Source organism: Cyprinodon tularosa, unplaced genomic scaffold (assembly GCF_016077235.1).
Source record: "Cyprinodon tularosa strain WSP-4 unplaced genomic scaffold, ASM1607723v1 ctg258, whole genome shotgun sequence".
Lineage (NCBI taxonomy): Eukaryota > Metazoa > Chordata > Actinopteri > Cyprinodontiformes > Cyprinodontidae > Cyprinodon > Cyprinodon tularosa.
Window position 1 is genome coordinate 137,162 of NW_024038957.1, and position 27,203 is coordinate 164,364.

Genomic DNA, 27,203 nt, shown 5'->3' on the forward strand with positions numbered 1-27,203 from the left:
GTCTAAACTTAAAAAGGGTGCACTGCTGTCTCCAGCAGAGCAGTGTGAGTATATTGCTGAGTTGTTCATAAGTTAGGGCAGGGTTTGAAAATTGGTAAGTTATCTTCCGTAAGTAAGGAGCTGTTCAGGTTTGTTGTGATAAAGAAACAGCATTCATGTTTAACTTACTGCTCCTCACATGTAGTGCACTTTAGCCACAGGTAATAAGAGAATAATTATGAGAAATGCAAATCTCCCTTTCGAGGCACATAACAGTGGGACCCGATACTGAAAATGATGGCCCTTTGCCTATTTAACAAGACTAACCATAATGAAATTTTGATTTTGATCTATTTGTTTTAGATTATGTATGATAATATATATATATATAAAATCCACATTGTTCTCATATTTGATTTTATTTACCCTTAAAGTGGTCACACCTTGGGTTCTCCCCTAAATCTAGTATCTCCATACTTTCTATAAACTGGGTTCTTACTATGGTGTGGTAAAATATGGATTCTAAATTAAATTCTCCATGTGTGGAAAAGATTGGAAAAAATATTGTTTGGAAAAATATTATTACTTCCAGGCTTAGGCTATCCTATTGTTCAAAAGTTGCATTCATTCAGTTGTCTCTCCACCAAACCATACGTTTTTCTAACTTTCCATCAAACATTTGTTAATGTTATAGATTGCATAGTCATAGTCTGACCTATGGAAATATATATCATATATTGATTTTAACTTTTAGTTGTCTTAAAAGAACTGAAGAATTGTGAATATTACTTATAATTTTGAGCTGGAGAATGTCTAGAAAGCTTTTATACAGTGCAATACAAGTTGTTGGTCTGAGGACGACAAAAACCCTTGCAGATAATATATAAGCTGGCCGAGCTCCTTCCACTTCTCGGAATCGACTCATGGTCCATTGTGGTGAAACCGTATCCCGGCAGAATGCAGAAAGCACAACAGTTCAGTCCAGCCGAGAGACTAATAATGAGCGACCGAAAAAAAAAAACCCATTCCAATGTCCGTGTGGTTCTGTGCGTGCTTTGTTCCCTCATTTTGAAAAAAACTGCAAGCTGAAATATTTATTCAGAGTTTAAACTTGTTCTCCTTATAAATCAGCTCTGCTAAAAAAAAATAATAAAAACAACAAACAAATAAAACATGTAAGGGGGAAATGTTCTCTTTTCAGCCCTTTCATTGTAACCTGAGCCACAACCATAATCAAACTTATTATTAACTTAAAAATTGTTAAATAATTAAGAAATAAAACAAATGCTTTAGTGTCACCTTGGTTTAGTGGAAAGCTTCATAGTTAAGAGTCTTAACTTATTAAATAGACATAGATACACAAGAGTGTTTGACATATGAGCCTAATCAGTTGGCAGTGTTATAAGCAGGAGTTAGCATAATGAAGACAGTCCAAGATTCATTCTTTCAAAATAAAGGTGGTTTCAAGAGCCCATAAGTGGATACTCAGAATCAACTCCCTAAAATCCCTTCGATCTTCTCACCATTGGGGTATTTTCCCTCCCTTTCTGGGACATCTTTCTCTCTGAATCAACACCCTGTCTACAAATTATGCTTATCAGCTGGATAAGAAATGATTCACCCAATTCTGTCATTTCTCATAGACAGAAAACCGAGGAAAAGTGTCATGAACATATGATGTAGTTAGCCAAATTCTTCATGTATCGCTGAGCTGTTTGTTTATAACTGAGCCACCAGCTAAAGTGTAGATTCACTCCCAGGCTGCCAAGTGCTTGACACCATGTGGATAACGCTGTGGAAATGACGCGTGCATTGTGTTATGGTGGAACGGTGCTGGATAAAAGACCTATTTTTCAGCCCATCATCATGTGGGTACGAGTAATCCTCCCTGTGCTCCTCACTGTGAGAGAAAACAGTGTGACGGGCGGTATGGATGTGTACATGTGTGTAAGTTCAGCTTCTCTTGAATGTACCTAAAGTTGATCAGATAAGGTAGTACTACACTTTGTTGCTCTGGATCAACATGGTTTAATAAAGGTCATAGTCTCTCCTTTTCTCCTCACCCCTACCCCATTCCACAGCATGTACTTGTGCTCAGGGTGGGGCCTCCAACTGCTGGGCCCCTTTGCCTGCTCATTCATCAGTTCTTTTCTTTACTTGTGTGCTTGTATCTTGAGCAAGGATCCCTGTGTGCCCTGGGCCTGGAGGTGGGGGGATGCATGCATCATTTTGGCCCCTGCTCAGCCCTCCCCGCTGCACTGTTTTTATCGGTAGAATCTACGTCTGTCTGTGTCTGCCAGTGACAAAGACAGACACTGGAGGAAACAGGATGCAAGAGGATCAACTGTAATCTCGCGGTGAGCTTTGTCTCGCACAATCCCAGGCTGTGTGTTCTCTGCATGCTGGATACTTACATTTGCCAAAAACCACATCATTGTGAGCCTCTTAACTAAGTGAGGGATAGTTAGCAGGTTAGAGTAGGGGAGACACTTGCAGGTCAGAGGATTTTAAGGGAAGCTCTAAAGGGAAGCGCTAAAAGGCTCAAGGATCGAGGAACATTTGCGACAGTACCTTATCTGCTTGCGTTGTGTCATGTTAAAACAACAAATTTCAGTGTTTTCTTTTTGGATTATAGTAATTGACAAGTAGTAGTGTTAATTGTGAAATAAAATTCTGTCTTTTTTCATTTAGAACAATCCTGTCAAGATATGACACCCTGAGCTATAGGTCAAGACACTATAAAGACCAAAATATAGTCTTTGTGTGCTGAGCGTGAGACTATAGAAGCAGCCAGAGATGGCAAAAGTACTCACTTTCCGTACTTGAGTAAAAGTACAGATACTTGTGTTAAAAATACTCTGGTAAAAGTGGAAGTACTGATTAAACTTCTTTACTCAAGTAAAAGTAACAAAGTACAGGCTTGTAAATTTACTTAAAGTATAAAAGTAAAAGTAGAAACCACTTTTTTTCATGCCGTTGCCTACATTTTAAATGGATGTCTGCCAATAGGACTAGATCTCCGTTGTGTTCATTTTCAATCATATCGTCGTCCATGCTACTATGCTAACGCCACCGCCACCAAGCTGCAATGATTTGCCGTGAATGAATACCGCCGAATCTGTGTGTCAAATCTGTGTGTCAAATGCAACGTAGATTCCCATCCAATTAGATAGAATTTGGTATTGATGACGTGAAAAATAATAACGGTAACTCCATTGAAATGATTCAAAACTAAAGTAACGAGCCAATTTTTTTAAATGTAAGGAGTAGAAAGTACAGATATTTGTGTAAAAATGTAAGGAGTAGAAGTAAAAAGTCGCCATAAAAATAAGTAGTAAAGTAAAGTAAAAATATCAGAAAAATCTACTTGAGTACAGTAACGAAGTATTTGTACTTTGTTACTTCCCATCTCTGGAAGCAGTGTACACATTTATAGTTTGTGCGGATGTAGTTGCCGTACCTGGAAAAGCTGATGAGGAGCAGTGATTAACATAACAACTGGAAATGCAGAAAAAAAGAAAAGAAACATTTGACTGATCATTTCCAAAATGGTAGGTGACTGTTGAAGCAAAGTAGGTGTATTTATGGCAGAAACACAGAATAAAATGATTGGTTTACCTGCTGCACACAGAGAAATTTGACGATGTGGAAGCCAGCCTGCCTGCGAAGCCTATATGGACCTTTTTTTTAGATAACAGATATTAGAAAATACTTTTTTTTTACTTAATAAAAGCTGCCTATCTCTCAGGTAGATCTCTGCATTTCAGGACAGAAATGTCAGTCTCTACATACGTAAAGCTGGAAAAGACATACCCTAAAGCAGGGCCTCTAAGTCCAGTCATAGAAAACTACTATGCTATACCTTTTTTATACATCCTTTCTCCAACCTCACTGACTTTAAGGGATGGCTTGTCCCTGACTTCTGCAGTGCTGAGTGACATGCTAGTCCTAAAGTTAAAGATCTGAAACTCTTGGAGACCAGACTCTAGAGCCTAGGCCTAAAGAACTTACATATTAAGCTATTGCAGCTACCGGGGGTTCTAAATGTATAGATTCAAAGGAATATGAATACAAATTACCGCTATGTTTTTGCGGGGATAAAATATTACAATTCACGTGTCATATTTCTTTCGAGCTTATACAGTAACTTCGTATGCGTTACCTTACCAACAGACTTTGTCATTAAGGAGTTTTGTATTCCACCTCTAAGGTGCAAAAACTGATCCTACAATAAGTAAAAATTTCTTTTTAAAATTTGCATTTGCTCTTGGAGTAGAATCAATAAAATGATCTGCAAATGGAATTAGCTTTTTTATTCGATGTTATGCACAATGGGGTAGATTTTTGCTATTTCAAACATAAATTGTCTTATTGTCATGGTTTGGTGGAGGTTTTTGATAACCCAAATGCAGAGATGAGTTACGCCGACTTAATTAAGATCGAGAGGCAAAGAGGGGCAAAAATCAAACAAAATGAAAACCCCCCAAAATCAGAAAACCTTTGAGATACATGGGGACCAAGGAGATAAGGAAGCAATGAAACAACAAGAAACTAGCAATAAGGAACTACAGAGGTTGTGTATATATGTAGAACAGAACAAAGGATGGGCTAATGAGCTGAACAGGTGTGAAGAGAACTAAGCAGAAGGGAGCCAAGGGGAAAGGAAACAAGACAGAAACTCAATAAATACAAAACGAACAGAAAACAAAGACACAAGATTAGAAAGAAATTAAAAAGAAACAAAAACAAAAGGGCAGGACACTGACATATATTCCCTTGGCAAATATCTTACCTCCTTAAAACAAGGAAAAATATGCTTATTTCAAGACAAAATGACTGACATATAGTTGAGTAGTTTCAATATTTTCTATACTTAGCTCTGTTTGTTTACATTTTGTCGCTATTCTCTGTTTCTGTACTTTTCTGATCATACTCTCCTGAGCATTGTGCTTGACTATAGCTGCTGTACTTTCTATTGATTGTACTCACCTGGCCTTCATATTAAAGCTCCACAGCAATAGCTCTTTAGTTTGGTGGGTTCATTGTTAGCTTCTGCTGCTCTTGTCCCAGTTCCTCTTTTGGTCAATAGTACTATTCTAAACCCCATTAAGTGTCCGCCTTTGTCCTGATTAGGGGTGTGCAAAATAATCGTCATGATGATGCATCGTGATTCTAATTTTCGTGATCTACTGCATCGATTCTTGACGCCAAGTATCGATTATTGATTTAAAAAAATGAATAAATAAAATTGCATGAATGGTTGGCGAACATCAGCCAAAAACAAGTGTAATACAACTTCCAGTCCAGTAAATGTTGCTGCAAATGTGTTGACGCACGCTGCCTTGTGTCACAGGCATTTCCGGCCGTAGGATACTGCGACGAGTCATTCAAAAACAAAACATGGAGGAGAAAATATTGCAATGCATCGCAATAATTCAAGTATCGTGATGCATCGTGATAGAATCGCATTGTGGCCTGTGAATCGTGATTCGAATCGAATCGTGACTTCTTTGGCAATACCCACCCCTAGTCCTGATGCCATTTGGATCTTCAACAATGTTTATATATGTCACAATGTCACATCAGATTTCAGTAAAACGTTGTTGTTATAGTTTGAGAAAATGAGTTTGACTAGCTTCAGAAGAAACTGGAAATTTCATCCCAGTACAGTCGTTTTCATTGAGAAACGAAACGTGTAATCACAGGCGTATTTGACCTGCTGATTATAGTGACAATGATAAAGTTATCTTTGGGGGTATATCTAAGTAAATATGTTTCTGACAAAGATAAAGTATAGTCAAACATGATCAAAACTGAGGAAAATCACTTGAACTTGTTAATTGCTTTGCACAGCCCCTTTTTTTCAGATCTGAGCAAGTGAGGTCCTGATTTGGTGTCATTATTAGGATGAAAGAAGGGGGAAAGCGGGATTTATGCTTGTTTTAGCAAGTCTGAGCGTTCCGTCAGAAGGATTTATATCCACCTCAGGGAGCTCAGAGAAGAAAAAGGATGCTTTTGAAAAATGTTTTCTGCCAGCACAGTTTTGTGTGCCTGGGAGGCAGCTTACTTAAACTCTCAGCATTTAATACTCTACCGGCAACGATGAATACTCTCATAATTGGGCTGGCTTTACTCCTTAAAGCCCTCTTCATTATGTGAATCAAACAGGGGGACCCATCAGCGAGCGGCTGTGCCAGAGCGTGTCACTTCCTCGAATGATGCTAGTTCTGAGGGAATGTGGAGTCCAGTTCTGGTAAAACAATATTATTTTATTGTACAGGAACATGGCTGTGCTAATTCTTCGAGCTGAAAAACCTCACAGACCACAACTTTGTCTATAATTTGCTAGGAGCATATGTTCATAGCAACGGTACATAAAGCGGAACGGAAAACAGTAGTGGAGAGGGCCGCAGTCAGTTCAGTGATTGGTATACAAAGCTAGGGGTTTTCCTACAGTTTCCTTCCCTTTCTTGGGGCCCCGGAGACACACTTCCAGGATCGGCTTGGCTTTGGTTAAAGCCTATTTTCAGTACTTTTGGTGTCATAACTTTATATGTTTAGTACCCTCTCTTTTGATGTAGTCGACTTGAGCTTCTGCTCATTATAATTTTCATATTTACTCAGCTGTTTTGCAGTTTGCTGTTTCTCATTTTGAATTTGCTGCGCACTGTTTGGCTTAAAGGGGGATGACTGAAACCATTTTGAAGTGGTAGGCATGAAAAAGTATTGAGCCCCCATACTGATTTTTTTTTTCTGTTTCTACTTTTTTTGTTTCACTTTAACATTACAGATCATCAAACTAATTCTAATATTGAAAGCCAGTATTCAAAAGTTGACCTTTTTTCAAAGTAAAAACTATATTATCCAGACCAACCTGGCAGAGGGTTTCTCAAGCTGAAAAACTAAGAACTTTGATTTAATATCAACTACCATGAGACATATCTGGACATTTATATTGCTGTGGTGGAGCTTTGGGTGACTGAATGGTGGGTTTCCCAGTATGACTGCCTTCATCAGGGCAATAGAAATGTGTCTGGACTTTAAATAGGACGTTGCAAAGCTTTATTTTGTTATTGATTTTTCTGATGGGAACCTGCTGATATGCATCAGAGATTTTTGGTTGTTTTATTTATGTTTGATATCAAACGTACGACTATCCCAAACAATGAAGTGGGACAAAAACAATTGAACGCTGTAAGGGAGTAAAATCTATCTTACAGCACCGGTATTCCAAAAGCACAGAGGAAAATTAAAGCTTATTTTTACTGTGAATAAATAACTGCTTTCCTAACTCTTAGACAGAAAGAATGGTCAGGAGCCTTCAGACTGTCAGTTAACATTATCAGTGTAAAGACCTGTGACCACCAGTAGGTGACACTTTCCCCTTTGTTCTTAGACTTTGACAGGATCTTCTTGTTTTTAATGGACATGAAACTCAGCTGTGTGGCTGTCTGACTGTGAGGCATTTTCTTATGCAATCCAAGCATCCCAGTTCTTTAGGGTGTGAGTGCACGTCTGGGAAGAGTGGACTTCACAAAGCTTTCCACATCATTGCCCCACCACAAACAGGCTTGGCTTGTGCAGAGAAGCAATAGACTTTGTTGGCCTCTGTGTGTTTTTGGCGAATGTTTTCAGCTGCTGCACATATATATGTGCTTCACTGGCGAATACTGCTTTCAGCTGTATTCCTCTTTTCATTCAAGCTTTCCTGTTTACTGTTCTTCTCAGATGCAGGACAGTTTCCGTCTGAAGTATCCCCTCTCCGCTGACTTTTCTGAATTTTGTCGCATTACAGAAACTTAAGTATGTTTTACTGGGATTGTATGTGACAGGGCAACACAGTGCAGTGCACTTGTGAAGTGTATGGAAGGAAAGCTTTGTTTTAGTTATGTTTTTGCTCATAAAAATCTCATAAGATCTGTGCTTCCATATTGCATTTGCAGCTATGTCCCTACCAGCTTTTCACCTCAAGAAGTAGATCTGCACAGATGGAACTTTATATATTTTTTTACAAATTCTCATTTGGATTTTGGCCTGAGTCTTAACTTGGCAATCCTAACACATAGCCCTGGTTTACTCTTAGCCAGGGGTGCACAACTTTATCAAGTCAAGTTCTCTAAAAAACAATAAAGGCATTCAAGGAACTGGTGGATTTACACTGAGAATAAATAACACACAGATGAACTTGTAATTCTGTGACTAACTTCTAAAAACAGGTGAAGGAACTTGATGGAAATTAGGCATATTGTTGTAAAAGGTTATAGTAGTAAAAGAGGCCACTTCAGGAGTTATGGATAGAACATTCTCACACAAAAAAGGTTTTAAATTTAAGTTTAAAGTAATTAGAAATAATTATAATAACATAATTACTGCTCTGAGTGGTTTAATCATTCAGCCAATGGCATATGTTTAAGTCATTATACTCCAGTTAAAAATTAATCTGTAATTATTGACAATTATTTCAATAAGCGGTTCATCAAGATTGATCCTATAAAATCTCACTTCAGTTAAAGAAAAAGTACAATTTTATCTTTTATTTCACAACAATATGCATTGAGTGTTTGACTGTTACACAAAATCTTAAAAAAAATACGCCTTGAAGTTTGTTGCACAAAGTGTAAAGAGCATTAAGGGTTACAGATACATTGCCATTTTTCTTGCCACATCAGCTCCTCATCACCTTGTAAAGCCAGATCAATCATTTGAGTTCTTTTTTTTTATTGTTGCTCTTAAGCTCAACAATTTGCATGCTTCACTGCTGTTGTTTGCTTGGGCTGCAAACCTTGCTTTGTGTTTGTGCAACATCAATGGTCACAATTGGAGTCAGGTTTCAAGGCTGGCTATGCTGAGAGGCAGAGGAGCAACGTTACCTCTCCACATATCTGTCTGCCACATTGCAGAAAATAAAAAGGCATACAAATAGAGAATTTTGCATTTCTTATTTCTTCTTAATCTTAAAGAAATAGTACACCCAAAACATGATTAGCCTTCATTTTCTACTCACCCCCATGCTGAACGACACTCTGGAGTACTTTTTTGATATCTCAAATGCATCTGGAGATCTGGGAGGCTTCTTGCTGTCTGTTGACATTCAAATAATGGAGGTCCATGGTGCCTGAGACAGAAAGGTCCATAAAAGTCCACAAAAAACGTGTCAATATTCCTCCATACTGCTCGTCCAATGTATTCCAAGTGTCCTGAGTGGGTAGCGTCCAGATTTTACTCGAAACGAAGTCATTTAGAATGTTTTTAGAGCATAAACAGTAGTGTATAGGATTTCCTGAAAGCGCGCACATGCGCGTTCACGACGCTACGGAAGCCGGCAGACCAAACCAGATGAAAGTGCGCATTCAGCGTCTGCTCTGCCAATAATGCAAGCGTAGAAGAAGAAATGTGCTGTTTACCTGTGCAAAGAAAGAAACAACAAAAGAAAAATGTCTGAGGGCTTCAGTGTTGAGGAAGAGCATGAGTTCTTTGCCGAGCTGAATGCGCACTTTCATCTGGTTTGGTCTGCCGGCTTCCATAGCGTCGTGAACGCGCATGTGCGCGCTTTCAGGAAATCCTATATACTACTGTTTATGCTCTAAAAACATTCTAAATGACTTTGTTTCGAGTAAATTCTGGATGCTACCCACTCAGGACACTTGGAATACATTGGACGAGCAGTATGGAGGAATATTGAAACGTTTTTGTGGACTTTTATGGACCTTTCTGCCTCGGGCACAATAGACCTCCATTATTTGAATGTCAGCAGACAGCAAGAAGCCTCCCAGATCTCCAGATGCATTTGAGATATCAAAAAAGTACTCCAGAGTGTTGTTCAGCATGGGGGTAAGTAGAAAATGAAGGCTAATCATGTTTTGGGTGTACTATCCCTTTAATTGCTTAAGTTTCCCATTAATGAAACAAAATGGTACTTGGGTCTGATTGCATTGGATCTGTTCTAGCAAAGCCAAATTAGTAGCTTAATAATGTTCTGTTAGTGCAAGTGGTTATCAAAGTGAAATTGTTTGATCAATGCAAATGTGTGGCCATAAAGAATGTTCATTTCTATAATAATATGTAGTAACTTTACTGTGCCTCACTAAAGCAGTATGTTTTAATGGGACAAACTTATGTTTGTCCCATTAAAACAACAAAGTTGAATGTATTTGATTGGCAATTTATGGTGCAATTATGCTCAGACATATTTCCATTCCTGGTTTAGATTTAAAGTGATTTATTTTCAAAGAACACTATTAATCAGCAGGTTTCTTCTGATTTGTTCAGCTAAAGATTCCATTTAAATCTCAGAATCTTTGGAATAGATTACAGATTAAAATAAAGAGAAGCTATAAACAATTTCTGACTATTGTTTTACTTTAAATGTATAAAAACTTTTAGAATAATTTTATAATTTTGTGGGGGATGCCTATGTATTTTCCAATATAAACAGACTTTTCGGTTTGATATGAAATTATGCGAAGTCTCAGATATGTAGAGCAGCGGTCCCCAACCTTTTTTGCTTCACGGACCGGTTATATGTCAAACAATGTTTTCACAGACCGGCATTTAAAGTGTGGGGGGTAAATAGGATCAAATAAAATGATACGACTGGCATAAAATCAAATACAAACAGCATAAAAACCTGTGTCAAGAGGCACAGGTTAATTCAGGTAATTGGGAGAATACCCCATTTTTTAGAATATTTTTCAAAATAAAACATCACTCAGACTCTGATCGTCGATAAATTATATATAAATATATATATATTTTTTTTTTTTTCTGTGCGGCCCGGTCCCAAATGACCGATGGACCGGTGGTTGGGGACCGCTGATGTAGAGGACATAGCAACTGCAGCCAGAAAACTACCATTGCACATTACTCTGAAAGCATTATGCTCTGTTTGAAATATGATGATGGCAGCTTTATGTTGTTGCCATGCCTTTTTTCAGGGATAGGAAGATGGATTAAACTAAATATTAATGTTACCACAAGTTTGCGATTTTTGTTTGGAAAAAAACGATGAAGAAGGTGAGAAAAGTGGTGAGAACAGCAGAGAGTATCATCGGGGCTCCTCATCCCTCCATAAAAGACATTTCATTCCTGCACTGTGTGTCTCAAGCCCATAACACTGTCGATGACCCCTCACATCCCCACAATGGACTGTTCTCCCTGCTGCCCTCTGGGAAGAGGCTTTGAATCATCTGATGTAGGTCTAGCAGATTCGGAAACAACTTCTTCCCCACCGCCATCAGGCAGCTGAACTGTTGAAAAAAACTAAATCACGTCACAGACTGCATCAAACTGACAATACCAAACCAAGACAGTTCATAATTGCACCATAAATATTGAATGCTCTGAACTTCCATATCAATGTGTTTTGTTTACACCATTTTTTCTCCCACACTGTTTACATTTCATGACTGCTACACTTTAAGAAATGGAAATTTCATGAGAGCTGTACAAAACAAAATTTCTAAATCTAAGTCTGAAGCATCTCCATTACATTTTTATGATGATATGATATTTTGCTGTGGTCTAGCACAAAACATGCCAGTGTAATACATGGAAGGTAATTGTTGTTACGTAAAAGAATGTGGAAAAGATCAGTGTGTAAGGTTTCCTTTTACTCCCATACAAACACAAAAACACTATGTTTTGTTTGCTTCCCCCAGCCGACCAATTGTCCAAGTCCAAGCAGTATATCTTTTCCCTTTTCCTCTCCTGTCAGCAGCACAGCGTATGCCTGGTCTGTGATCAGCGGACAAACCAAGGCCTGTTGAGGTCAGCGGCTGTGTTAACATCGTCTAGTTTATGCTGCCTACATAGTATTGTTGGTTATAAATCTCTTGTGCTGTGTCATATTGAATGCTTCCCTCCATCTCTAAACACAGATTGCCATTTTAGCCATCAGCCGCTACATTCATATATATACTGTGTATATATATATATATATATATATATATATATATATATATATATATATATATATATATATATATATACCAACTGTGTTTCTTTGCTACTGACATGGAGGAATATAACAGGAGATCTGGTTGTTTATAGCCTCCCATACCCATTTTGAGGAAAGTATTGCTGATCTGCTTGCCTCCTTTCTTGGCTACCAGAGCAGACACTTGCCACTAAACTCCATTAGACATCTGGCCCCCATTCTTCTCTCCTGGATGTTTCCAGATTTACTGAGGTTTCTCAGTCAGTCCAATTTTCCACTGGCAGCTAGTGAGGCTATCCCAGGGTGGTTCCTCCTGGAGGACTGTCAGGACTTTTGGGGCTAGACTCTTTAGGGATTTTCATTGCTTTAATGGCTGCATTTAATGAAGTTCCGGCCAGTGGGTCAATAGGTTTTATTGTTACAAACAGACAAATGAAACTATTTTTGCAAATGCAGAAGAATTTATTCAAATGACTGATTAATATCATTTCTAATGTCCGCGTTGATGAATTTCCCAAATTAACCCATTACCTAAAGCCATATTCCACTAAATTACTTTTTTGACCAGGATGTTTTTTTGACTCCAGAACCACAAGGGAGTAGGGACCTGTACAAGCGCATCATCATGCGTTTCCCCCTAAACAGCAGAGGTCAACGGGCTTAGAAATGTTCTGTAACGCTTGGGGAAACACCCTTTCTCTGGAAACTACCTTTTGTCCTGTTTTAAACATTACGGTGTTGCTCTGTTTGTCCATCTATGTGCACAATGCCGTTTAGCAGTCAGTGTGCGTCAGGGTGGAGGACAGTGTGAGTGTGTAGTGTATTTTTATGACAGAGCCAGCCACTTTGCGGTGAAAACATGTACATTACATATGTGTGTGGGACAGAGAGGTAGGGGCATTGGAATGTTACCACAAGCTGGTGGGGCACAGCTCTCTTGCTAACCAAAAAAGAAAGTGGTTGTGAGTCAGTCCCCTCTGGGCAAACCTGTGGCCACGGTATTAACTGCACAGTGCCAACCCCAGGACAGGAAATTAACAGCAGCTTTGGGTGAAAATGTTGGAGAGTTCAGAAAACACCCCTGAGACTTGAATTAGAGGTGTAAAAACCCCATCTGTGGGGGAAATCACCCATAAAACAGCTGCAAATGGTATCATAAACTATAATTAGCAGTACATAAAAATGAATTAGTTTTTTATTCAGGTCTCATAAAATATAGTAGAAAAGGCAAAATAATTTCTAAAAAAAATATGATACTGACAACTTTGATCAGGCTGTGATAATTTTTTTTTCTTTCCCATTAAGTATTTCTAGAGTTAGGAGGCATCTAATCTGCAAACTGAAGCCTCAACTACTTTAGCTCAGCTGACAGAAGGGGCGTTATTTTCCCTCTGCAGCTCATCTGCTTCCAGGTTTGCAGTCAAAATAGTTTTCCTAATGAATTGGTTGCAATGAGTGGCTGATTGAGCTACTTCTACCCTTCCATAATCCTGAACAGGTCTGTCCATCTCCTCAATTTTCAGACATTAGTAAGCTGTAATTTATTCACACATCTGGAGTTCATAGATATTTCCTCTTTTTGGTTCATTCTCTTATGATATTCAAAGGTCACTAAAGTCCAGTTTCTTCTGCTTGCTGCTTATCTGTTTGAAACTTAGCATGACAGGATATATTGTTACTGCCATCCCATGCCAGTCCAACTGGTGTAGCTGATACATTTTTAAACTTTAACTGAAAAAAAAAATGGTATGTTTGAGCTTGCTACAGACAAAACTGATATCTCAGCTTTAGGATTTAACTTATTTGATGCTCAATTCTTCATTGAAGATCCCAGAGATATGTTAAGTGATATAACAACAAGATGAGAATGAGAATTTTACCCTTTTCTTTTCATTTAAATTAATAAATGATTTAATATACAGTCTGACTGAGAAATATTTTTGGCTTTCATGCCAGAATTCTACTTTTAAACAGCTTAAGTAAGGGTTGTTTAAAACTGCTTCTTAAAATGGGTCGGTTTTGTTTATCTGTATAGAAAAAAAAGAATGTGGAAAAGATCAGTGTGATCTGTATAGAAAATAGAACATAGGTAGAGCATAAGTTAGGATGGATGGATGGATGGATGGATGGATGGATGGATGGATGGATGGATGGATGGATGGATGGATGGATGGATGGATGGATGGATGGATGGATGGATGGATGGATGGATGGATGGATGGATGGATGGATGGATGGATGGATGGATATAGCTTTGAAACTAAGAAAATACTAAGATTGGAAAGTGCTTTAAAAAATATTGTCATACAATGTTTAATTGCTTCCATATTTATCCAGACCTGAAACATATTTGAATAAAATGTGTTACTTCTGCAGAATAATTTCTAATGTAAAGACTAGGCACATTTAAAAAAAGGATTGTTTGAAGGCCAAAGCTCCAAACTATTAGTCTGACTGTCACACTACCCTAAAAAGAGCATTAATACCACCCATGTTGGTTTAGCTGCTATTATAGTTCTATGAACACCTTGTCACATTCCCCTTGGACATGGCACTGTGATTTCTTTCTGGTAATGGAGGTGTGCGTGATTGATACGTGGGACATGGAGACCCCAGCTGTGAACAGTGTGGGCAGCTGCTCCTACAGAAGAATTCAGCACTTTGGACAGCACCTAAAAAAGCTCTCCCCAGTCTGGAATTCTGACGCAGCACTCTTGCAGGCTGGGCTCAAGGACTCTGTGGTCAGGCATATAACCACATTTGTACCAAGGTGCAGTAAGTTGCTCAGGGCAGAAACGGAAAAATGTGGATTTATTAAAATGATGTTGTAGATTTAGAATTCTATTTACAATATCCTAAATACTTAAAATAATAGATTTTGTGTCTAAAGGGATTTATCAGGACTTTGTACTCACCATATTTAAAATGCTCCTTTTAAAATTATTCCTAATCAATCCACTCTCTTTCCTTTAGGCAGTCGGGAAGCAGCTTTCACCTATGCCATCACAGCAGCAGGGGTGGCCCATGCAATCACAGCCGCCTGCAGCCAGGGCAACCTGAGCCAGTGCGGCTGTGACCGGGAGAAGCAGGGCTACTACAATCAGGAGGAGGGCTGGAAGTGGGGAGGCTGCTCGGCTGACATCAAGTATGGCATCGAGTTCTCACGGCGCTTTGTGGATGCCCGTGAGATTAAAAAGACGCCCCGTCGCCTGATGAATTTGCATAACAACGAGGCGGGCAGAAAGGTAAATAGTTTGTGGAGGAGATAGGCTTACATTTCGAAAGTGAATTCGGTCAGATTGTATCATGAGGGAGTGCATGAGTGAGTACAGCTAGTGCAGAGATATCTGCATTAGTTGTCGTGTAACATAAAAAAAAATGTTATGTATTGTTTTTGGATTTACCAGCACACTCAGAAATAAAACAACAGAATTTTGAACAAAATTGGATAGGAAGTTTTAAAAGAAAAAAAAAATCATCCAATAAAAGAAAAAAAATCATCCAATGAAATAAAATATAGTTAGTAGAAGATGTTGAAATTTCTCCAAAATCCTCTTTGTTTAGCTTTTGTGTACATGGATCACTGCTAAAGACTCTGAATACTGGACTTTGGAGGTTGACTGGGCCATTCCCGTATGAATATAAACTAAAACATTATACATTTTTAGCAGCCTTTAAAAGCTTTATTTTTACCTTATCGACTCTAACGTGCCTCATAGTTCCTGCTAAAGAAACCATATTCAACACACTTCATGAAAAGGACTTCAAGTTGTAGTTTCCTTCCTCAAAAACAGGAAGGAACATTTTATTGTTCTCTTTCAAGAAGGCCCAGCTTGTTGAGGGCATCATTAATAGTTATCCTTGCAAAAAAATTACCCCACCTTTGCATCTCCTCCAGTTACTATGAGCAAAATACAAATAAACGGGGTAGGGATGCACGATATAATTGGCCCCCTATCGGTATCGGCCTTAAAACTGAATATCGGACATCGGCCACCCCACCGATATTTAACCCGATATTTGATCAGCTTCTGAGTTTCTATCACAATATCTTCATATGCTGATATATTGCCATTTAAAAACACCATATCAATCTCTTTTACTAATGAAATATTGCTATATGTCATCGTTATGCTACGAAATCCCCCGAAAATTCACGAAATTTTGCCATATTTTTATATGTTGATATATTGACGCGGTATCGATCTATTTTACTAACAAAATCTCCCAAGAATTTGCAAAATATCATGAGAGTTTGTAACAGAACAATGAAATTTCACGAGATTTTGAAAGTAAAATAGATCGATACCGCGTTTTTAAAAATCTATTTGATATCAGCATATGAAAATATATTTGAGTATCTTATTTTTCAAAGTGTCAGAAATGGATAACAAAACTGCAATTTTCAATGACTACTTATTTTTGTCCAGCTTTAACATCGGTATCGATATCGGTTATATCCCATTATCGTGCATCCCTAAAAAGGGGCTTTACATAATTAGGCATTGCTTTGCCTGGGCTTATCTTACATTAAATTCCTCCAAAATATTTTGAACTTTGTCCTAGTAACTGTAGAGTCTCTATAAATTATGAGTGTCTTTCAATTCTTACCTCTTTCCTCCAGCCTTAACAAACCTGAGGTAATCTTTATTTGTAATGTATGCTAATAAGGATTATTATTCTTATTCATATCCTAATATAGCTTAAAAATGCAATAATACTTAAAGGGTATGAACACTTTTTGATGAATGGGGAAAATTTTAGCTTGTCATTCCACCTTTGAGGATAATTATTATTTGGTCAGTTTATATGAAGAGCCATTAAGGTAAAAAGAAAAAAAAAACTAAGTGAAATAATGATGAATAGCTTTGTTTTTATTCAATCTTAGGGAAATATATATATAAACTGCTCTGTATTTGACAGATAGAGGGCTGCCTTTCCAGCTTTCCAGTTCTGTTCATTGAATTATGTAGTGTGAAAAGTCAGGAAGTGGATATTATTGCAGTTGTCTGCACAATACCAAAACATGTCACTCCCATTTGACTGCATCTATTCAGGGTGTGAAAGCAAGCTGACAATGGTGGTGTTAGCAGAGCAGACTGATCAGGGTCAGAGCTGGCTCGATGGGCAGTCCGCGTTGGCGCTGTTTCTAGGTTCACACTGGGCCTCGGAAACCGAGCCTGGAAACAATATTTCCAACATTTCTGGGCATTTTTTAAACTTTTGTTGTTAGTAAATGGAAGATGTTTCTTATTGGAGCCTGACACCATGCTACTCATTCAGGTTTTACTCTGAAACTATCAGTTACAGCAATGGTGATAGTTAATATCTACATTATGCTGGGAATAAAAATTGCAAATGTCCTTGAATCCCACTGCAAAGGGCATTGCGATGGAAAATCTGGTTGGTTTAATGACTTAAAAAAAAAAAAGACTGTGGTTGATACAGTAAACTGGTCAAGGCCTAACTGTAGATTAACATATTCTCTCACATTCCCATAACCTATGACATGTAAATGTCTCTGACAATTTCACATTTCTGACTAATGAATATTCAAATATGTTCACTTTACAGTTTATTTGTATAGCATCAATTCATAACACATGCCTTCCCAAAGCACTAAACAAAAAGAAGTCTATTCAAACCGACAGACTGATGAAGTTGTCTTTCTAAGCACAATCAACTTAATTCATTGAGTTACTGACAGTTTTATTAAAATTGGTTATTTTGGATTGTATAGATGGTTTCCTAATGATATGTTTTTGTGCCACACCAGCTTAAAGTGAATTGCACTTAAAAAGCATATTCCATTAATGATATAAAAGGCAATTTCTGCCTCACTTGAGGCATCAAAAGCCAGAAAATTTGTCTTTCTTGACTAATGCATTTATTGCCCATAACAAAAAAAAAGAAAAAAAAATCCTGATTCTGATGAGGGAAGAAACTGTGGTGAAGACTGGATGAGTTTTTTTTTTCTTTTTCCAAACACTATTATGGGCCGTCATTAGAATAGAAGACTATAATTACAAGATTATATTTAGTGACCAAACTAAATGTAAAAGAACACCCAGTTAAACACCACACAGCCTTAAATTTTGCAGCATTGGGTGGGTTGGTGGGGGTGTTTGACAAGCAATCTTGAGATGGGACTCTGGTCATGCCGAACTAATCAGTAACAGATCGGAGGCTTTGATCAACGTAGTTTAAGTAAATGTTTCCATGCATCTGTCAGGCTCCCTATGCCAAGCATTCCTTGTGGGTTTTGCGCGGCGCATTTTTGGAAATCCTCACTCTGAATCAACATCCGCGGCAAATCTGACAGCTGACCCTGGCTTTTATGTAGCCTAAGGAACTCATGTTTTTTCAATCAAACGTCTTTAAACTGGGAAACTGTGACCACATTGGTGCACAGACAAGACTGACAAAGATACTGAACGTCACTTGTGTATGTTCATAAGTGTTGGATAGAAGGGATGACTTGTGCCTCTGGAAAGGCTGAGTTCCAGGAAAAAGCTGCACAACCAACCAACACATTATACAAGAAATCAAATTCTTGGTCCAGACAAGTTGAGGTTCTTAATTAGGTTATAGGCCTCATGTCAGACTATTATAGAAGTGTTAATAGGATCCATTTGTTTAAAAGTTGTCTGGATAATGAAAGCGCAGTATATTTTGTGATTATCTTTAAGTTTGAAGTGACAGACTGCAACAGTTGCCACATCCTCAGAAGCAAGTGGACTTTTCCACATATTTGGTAAACGGGTAGATGGTAAAAGATGTGAAAAGGGGTGCAATATACAGTATGGTTGTTAGATTTTAACAAGAAATCAAAACAAAAAAAGCATCCCGTCTTTGATAATTGGTTACATAGCATAGTTTACTAATTTATTTTATGATTCAAGGCATCACATAAGGCTTCTCTTCCAGTTTAAACCTAGTTGAACTGATTCTGTTTTGATTTGCATGTGCAACACCTTTCCTGAAACAATCATCTTGATTAACTTTTTACATGTTGACTGATGGCTCATTTTCCTCTTTGATGTGGTTTAGAGAAGATAGAGAAAATTACAGGATAGGACATTACTAGTATGTACATTTTATCTTCTTTCAGGACAGGCTGATACATGCAGAGAGGAGCATTAGGAAATGTTTGGGGTTGTTCCCTAGATCAGCAGTCACCCAGACTGACAGCATCTGATAAAGTGCCTGTGGCTGCAAGTGATCAGTGCTATCAGCACTTGCTGGGAACATCGGCATGGACATCAAATGCATTTTATTGTTCAGTTTTTGCATTAAGCCCTTCACTTTGGGGTTTGTAGAGAAACGTTATATTTCAGTTCCAGTTCCCACTGTAAACATTCCTGTAATTTAAGGCCAAGATTTTTCCCCTTGAGAACAATATTAGAAATATTGTTGTCATATATGTTATGTTGGTAACTGTAAACAGCTTGTTTTAACTAAATTGCTAAGTCTTTAGCTACTTAAGAATGATAGTCACTAAACAACAAGCGGGGATCCATTGGTTGGGTCATTGATGCATTGATACATTTTTTTAACTGATTTTATAAATTCTTTATTTGTGAGTTTATTAATTATTTGTATAGTTAACTAGTTGATTTATTGATTTAATTGTTTGCTGATTGGATGTCTATGTTAAATAGTTAACTCTCTATTAGCCTCTCCAATTAGTCTGTTTATTCCTCCGTTGTGTTTGCTCATAAATGATCTAGGTTGCTTCTTGTGCTTTATTGTCTGTAATAAGTTCCAGATAGAATCTAATAAAAGAATCTCAAAACAAGTCGAAGCTTGAGGGCATGTTTCTCTGCTCTAGTTATAGCTGCTTGATCTTTCCTCTCATCTGCAGGTCCTGGAAGAAAGGATGAAGCTGGAGTGCAAGTGTCATGGCGTCTCTGGGTCCTGCACCACCAAAACATGCTGGACGACGCTCCCAAAATTCAGAGAGATTGGCTACGTACTCAAGGAAAAGTACAATGAAGCTGTGCATGTGGAGGTTGTTCGGGCTAGCCGGCTTCGCCAGCCCACCCACCTCAAAGTAAAGCAGACTCAGGGCTATCGCAAGCCTATGGAGACAGACCTTGTTTACATTGAGAGGTCACCAAACTACTGCGAGGAGGACGCAGCCACGGGGAGCGTGGGCACCCAGGGACGCTTATGCAACCGCACATCGCCACACACAGATGGCTGTGACCTCATGTGCTGCGGTCGTGGCTACAACACGCACCAGTACACCAAAGTGTGGCAGTGTAACTGTAAGTTTCAATGGTGCTGCTTCGTGAAATGCAACACGTGCAGTGAGAGGACGGAAGTTTTTACCTGCAAATAAGGCTGCAAGGAATGTCTTCATCTGCAGGTGAAATACCAAGGAAATTGTTGATTAAAGATCCAACCGAGCGATGTGACCGCACTTCTGTAAGCCGTGAGAGACTGTACGACTAAAACAATGGAATTTCCTCTATCAGCTCTCCTTGGCATCGTTTTGCACAGCAGAATCTATCTAATTACTTTTAAATAAGTAATTGCTAAATATCAGTAGGTAATATCCCAGAACTTTACGGTCAGATAGAGATTGTGCTCATGTACTGATGTTGGGACTACCCATAAGGACAAAGGCTCTTACAGGAAACTGTGCTTTGCAGTCTAGGAAATATGTGCGTCCATATTTGAAAGCATTGCAAGGAGAGGAACTCAGAGAAGCATGAACATTAAAGAAAACCGCAGCTTGCCACAGCTGATTTGAATTGACTGGAAAAGATCTTTTAAAGTTTAAGGACCTCATAAAAACAAAGTTTCTAGATGTTGTTGTGTTTCCGCTAAATTAATTGAATCTTGACTCACACCCTCTAGATTGTCTGGGGCCGGTGTTAGAGGCCGAGAAATGAAGAACATTTTGTAAATGTGGTGCCATGGGTTGCACCAAAGTTTGAGTGGAGAACCCTGTTAAACCCTTTGCTGCCAACTGGAATATGGTGGAGGATGTTAGTTTTCCAGTAACACTGGAACTGTCTGTTCTGAACACTGAAAATAAATGGTCTATTTATGTTATAGTATCGTAAAACAAAGCACTAATGGGTAGAGATGTCTTTTTTTTGTACTAAATGCAATGAAAAATACTTCTAAGAAATTATTAAATTACCACAGTATTTCTGAAACACCACACAATCTTTTAGTAAAAAAAGAGCAACGTTTTCATTGCTACAGTTGTGTTGACAGCAAAATACATCATTGCAGATTTGATAGTTTGATGTTTAATTTTTTCCTAAGGTGACATCTGAAATTTTTTATTTAGGAAACAAAGTAATAAAACAAAACTGACCCAAAAACTGATTAAAAATATTTCAGTGTATTCTCGTATGAAATCGTACGAAAAGTTATTCACCGTAATTTCGTACGTTTTTGACTTTTTTTCCGTCGTATTTTTACATCTTGCCCTGAGACAAGATATCCTTGCGCATTCGCATCTTACACACCATTCAATAACATAGAATTTAACATACAATTAACCCTAAGATACAAAACAGCAAGCAACGTAGTGAGAGACATGAAGAAGTAATTATTGCACTGTTTTTCCCAGTTTTATGTCAGTCTGCGGATCTGCTTTTTTCGTCTGTCTGCCTGCGCAGTGATGTGTTTTTTCGAGGAAAAACATCAAAAACATACTAAATACTGTGCATAACTTTTCGTACGATTTCATACGAACTGATAATGAGAATATGTTGAATATTTATACAGCCATTGTAAGGTTCTTAAGGAAACCAATACATGGAATCAATGTAAAAGAAAAAAAGCACATTTCCCATTACATTAACATGGGTTAAACTGGTACACTCCTTAAATTATATTATCTAATGATTATTTTAAAAGGCTTTAAGCTGTGCTAAAGGGGAAAAAAGACTAGACTGTTAATCATGTAGACAAAAGAACCTCAAATGAAAGGGAATTTTTCGCAATCGGGACTTCCTTTTCATTCCAGCTAAACCTTAGTATGATCCTGTTCCAGGCTGCATTGATGCAGAAATCCAAGCAAAAGAGGAGCATAGTTACTGAAAAAAACAGAGCAACATTTCTGAGAAACTATATTTTAAGATTTGTTTAGCTATAAAACATATTTGTTAACATTTACTGTAATTCGTGGAGGTTTTTGTTTTTAAAATTATTATTGTTGTAATATATGTAGAAAGTAATACCAAAACATGTCAAATCATGTCAGCAATGCAGTATATTTCGGATGTTAGATCTACTCAAATCACATTCAGCATTTACTATATTATTAATTAAAATATGTTTTATAAATAATCACACATCAGAGATTAAGATACTGATGTTAAACTATGCAGGATCAGTTCAATATATTGGGGGATATTCAACCACAGTTTAATTTACTAACATATATTTGGAATGAAGTCAACTAATATCTGCATCCTGAAAACAAATCATGCTTTTGAAGAAAAAAAAAATACTTGATATAAAAAAAAAAACTTATGTTGCTTTGATTTTATTGGTGAACTAAATTATAAAACATACACATGCTTATTCTTGAACCCTTTCAGAGTGAGAACTCCACATTCTTCATTTATTGCTTTTGCATGTTCGTACAAGACAATTTCTCTTTGGTGTTTAGTTGCCACTCTAGACTGTTCCTGTAAGCTTCTAAGCTATTATTTGCACACACACACACACACATAGATCTACACAAACTCTCATAACTGACAGACAAATTAGAGAAGCATAAATCATTAAAAATTGAACCCACTAAAATCAAGCTGGCTGCAATCTATGTTGTACACACCATTTGTTGATAATACGCTGCAGTACAATGTCCTGATTGTGGTGTGCATGGAAGAAAAATTCCTTTCCTTTTTCTCTGCTTGTGTAGAAATGTCTTCACCTCTATGAAATTTGAGCAAAATCACAATAACGATGAACAACAAGCAGAGATAGTATGAACAAATTGACAAAAAATGTGCAGGAAACTGATGCAAAGAAAAGAACTGCAGAAAATTCCTGTGATTATTTCACTGCAAAAACGATCTAGAAATAAGTAAAAATGTCTTAAATTAAGTATATTCACCCTTAATTTGAGTAGGTAAATGAGATAGTTTGCCAATGGAATGAGTAATTTTACTCTTGAAATAAGATCATTAGATAAAATGCACTTGAAATAAGACAATGCAATTGTGTTTTCTTATTTTAAGTGTAAATTGTCTTGTTCCATTGGCAAAATGTCTCTTTTACCTCCTCAATTCAAGAACAAATGTACTTATTTTAAGAAAAAAATTACTTATCTAGATTTAGATTTTTTTGCAGTGTTGAAATTGTAATTAGAAATTAATATGTAGGAATAAAAAAAAAACATCTACAGTTGAAGTCCTGTTAGAATATATAGAAAATACATACATTTTATTTTCTTTTTTACATCTCACATCAATTTAGATTTTTTCCTGTTTTAGGTCACTTCAGGGTGTACCCTAACTTTTCCCATAGACTACAGGAGATAGGCAATGAACTTCTGTGACAGAAGAGCAATAGAAGATGGATGGATGTTTAATATATGGAAAAACAAGATGTTTAGGCCTCTTTTCTAACAAAAAACAAACATATTTTAGCTCTACTAAAATGTCTATGGCTTTGCGATGATCCCTTAAACAACACTGATTGTTATGGTCCTGTGAGCAACATGTCACTAATTGGCAGTATCCTTGTAGACAGTTAGGTATATTAAGAAATTATAATTGTTTCCAAGCTTTATTTTATTTTATTTTTTTTTTTTGGAAAATGTGTTCTGCTGTTCCTTCAATATCATCATTTTTACATCAGTTATGCACATCATGGTCAAACATTTACAGTTTAATTTTGTCCGATATCAAGACAGTAGCTTCATATGTACACATGGCATGTGTCAAAAGTGAAACAGGGATTTAGCAGATATGAAAAATAAAGCTTTTAATATTGCTTTTGGAGAAATGACCTCTTCGCTGAGGAGCCTTTAAAAGTGTGTTGGGAAATAATGATTCTCTCACCAGCTTCCATCAGTATCTTCACAATGATTTTTGATCTTGTTCCACTGGTTTAAACCAAAACATGGATGGCCAACCCATTTTCTTCCTAAAAAGTATAGTGGCTGTTTATATTTGCATATGAATGAACAGAAAATGTGGTACCTTCAGGCTTCTGGAAATTTAATCCAAGAATGGACCAGACTTTTGGAGGTTAACAAGTCTGTTCCTGATATACTGCCTGTTTTTCTTTTCTTTTCTGTTCTATCATGTTAGGCAAGTAAACAGGGTGTCTGAGATGTGCAGATAAATTAGTTCTTAGGAGTGTTAAAAGTTTGTGTCAAATGCTGCACTAGAAAGATAATTTCTTATTGCAAGAGTTAAAGAGATATATCATACAAACTTTCATATTTCTTACTGCTCCAGCTAACTTATCTTGAAAACTATGCAATACAAAACAGTTGATTGTACACATCTGCAATAGAGGAAAAAAAAAGAAAGAAAAATCATCTCCACATCTTCATTCTCAGCTAAGCTCATCTAAATCCTGACCAATTGCACAATTGTTCTCGCGTCGACGGAGAGGCCAGAATATATTTATATTTTGTCTCCAGTGCTGCAGGAGCAACAACAAAGTTGTCCTCTCTAATGGAGTACTTAGCGACCTTTAATTCAGCTAAAATGCTTTTCATTAACTTTTAAAGCTACAACATTTTAAACTTTAAAAAAAAACTTATTTTAAAGCTATGAAAATAGAAAAAATATGTTATTTACTCTGGTAATTTGTTTTTGGCAATTTTAAACTTGTAAAAACATACTGTGAAAAAAGTGTGTTTTTTAAATATACAGTGGGGCAAAAAAGTATTTAGTCAGCCACCAATAGTGCAAGTTCTCCCACTCAAAAAGATGAGAGAGGCCGGTAATTTTCATCATAGATATACCTCAACTATTAGAGACAAAATGAGAAAAAAAAAATCCAGAAAATCACACTGTCTGATTTTTAAAGAATTTATTTGCAAAATATGGTGGAAAATAAGTATTTGGTCAGTTACAAACAAGCAAGATTTCTGGCTGTCACAGACCTGTAACTTCTTCTGTAAGAGGCTCCTCTGTCCTCCACTCGTTACCTTCATTAATGGCACCTGTTTGAACCCGTTATCAGTATAAAAGACACCTGTCCACAACCTCAAACAGTCACACTCCAAACTCCACCATGGCCAAAACTAGAGAGCTGTCAAAGGACACCCGAAACGAAATTATAGACCTGCACCAGGCTGGGAAGTCTGAATCTGCAATAGGTAAACAGCTTGGTGTGAAGAAATCAACTGTGGGATCAATTATTAGAAAATGGAAAACATACAAGACCACTGATAATCTTCCTCGATCTGGGGCTCCACGCAAGATCTCACCCCGTGGGGTCAAAATGATCACAAGAACGGTGAGTAAAAATCCCAGAACCACACGGGGGGACCTAGTGAATGACCTGCAGAGAGCTGGGACCAAAGTAACAAAGGCTACCATCAGTAACACACTACGCCGCCAGGGACTCAAATCCTGCAGTGCCAGACGTGTCCCCCTGCTTAAGCCAGTACATGTCAAGGCCCGTCTCAAGTTTGCTAGAGAGCATTTGGATGATCCAGACGATGACTGGGAGAATATCATATGGTCAGATGAAACCAAAATATAACTTTTTGGTAAAAACTCAAGTCGTCGTGTTTGGAGGAGAGAGAATGCTGAGTTGCATCCAAAGAACACCATACCTACAGTGAAGCATGGGGGTGGAAACATCATGCTTTGGGGCTGTTTTTCTGCTAAGGGACCAGGACGACTGATCCGTGTGAAGGAAAGAATGAATGGGGCCATGTATCGTCAAATTTTGAGTGAAAACCTCCTTCCATCATCAAGGGCATTGAAGATGAAACATGGCTGGGTCTTTCAGCATGACAATGATCCCAAACACACCGCCCGGGTAACGAAGGAGTGGCCTCATAAGAAGCATTTCAAGGTCCTGGAGTGGCCTAGCCAGTCTCCAGATCTCAACCCCATAGAAAATCTTTGGAGGGAGTTGAAAGTCCGTGTTGCCCAGCGACAGCCCCAGAACATCACTGCTCTAGAGGAGATCTGCATGGAGGAATGGGCCAAAATACCAGCAACAGTGTATGAAAACCTTGTGAAGACTTACAGAAAACGTTTGATCTCCATCATTGCCAACAAAGGGTATATAACAAAGTATTGAGATGAACTTTTGTTATTGACCAAATACTTATTTTCCACCATATTTTGCAAATAAATTCTTTAAAAATCAGACAATGTGATTTTCTGGATTCTTTTTTCTCATTTTGTCTCTCATAGTTGAGGTATATCTATGAGGAAAATTACCGGCCTCTCTCATCTTTTTAAGTGGGAGAACTTGCACTATTGGTGGCTGACTAAATACTTTTTTGCCCCACTGTATCTGGTTTCAACAAGCAGTTATTAAATTGAGGTATCTAACATGAATCGTTAAAAGGCGCAAAATATAGATGTAGATTTAAAGATGAAGACATGCTAATTAATAAATAACAGAGTTTTTTCATCATTAACAAAAGGATGACCTATTCAGCATGTGATCCTTGTGTGTACTGATTGGCCAGAGCTAGTCTGGCAAAGTAAGAAGACTTTCATGCAAAAGATCCAATGTGAATGGGAAGTGGCTCAGTGTGCCTCTTGTTTACGGACAAACAGAGAGAAGTTTCAAGTCTTTTGTGGGGGTGTTTCCTAGATGGATGGGATGGCCCTATGAAAGGAGATGCATGCATAGCCGGATACTGCGAGTGAAAGGAGCAGTTATTTAGGAGAGAAGCTAATTGAGAGTGTTTTTTGAGAGAAAGAGTGGGGACACTGTGTGAGTAGGAGCAGCTGTTGAGGTAACTTGGTTACTGGTGCAGAGAGCGGTTGGAGGAAATTCATGAGCATAGTTAAAATTATTTACTGCGTTAGAACCCATTTCCTGGATGGTCAAAGTTGAGTTTAAAGTTGGCATTTTTTTTTAAGAGATCCTATTTCTTTTGATTTTTATCAGTGTAAACTGTTTTTTAATCAGACACTACAAAGCACCTTATTTTTTCCATCTAAGTTTCAGTTGTTCCTTTAAACTCTTTCTATGATTCTGTGAGAGCAACAACACTTTGCCCATTTGCTGGACTTTCAACCCCCGTCTTTATAGTGGGTGTGCATTGGGGGTGTGTGTGTAAAAAGCATTGTAGCTGACCAACAGAGCAGAAGTAAGATGTGTT

General features: G+C 37.7%; 1 protein-coding gene across 3 annotated transcripts in view; it reads left to right on the top strand.

The window, feature by feature from the left end:
* The window catches only part of wnt7bb (wingless-type MMTV integration site family, member 7Bb), a 54,850-nt gene extending 33,740 nt beyond the window's left edge, over positions 1-21,110 (top strand). For all 3 annotated transcript variants that reach the window (XM_038288567.1, XM_038288568.1, XM_038288566.1), the window contains exons 3-4: positions 14,888-15,159; positions 19,779-21,110. In XM_038288567.1, the coding sequence (XP_038144495.1) occupies positions 14,888-15,159; positions 19,779-20,258 (752 nt within the window). In that variant the 3' untranslated portion in view covers positions 20,259-21,110. The remainder of the gene's footprint in view (positions 1-14,887; positions 15,160-19,778) is intronic.
* Positions 21,111-27,203: the final 6,093 nt, after the last annotated feature.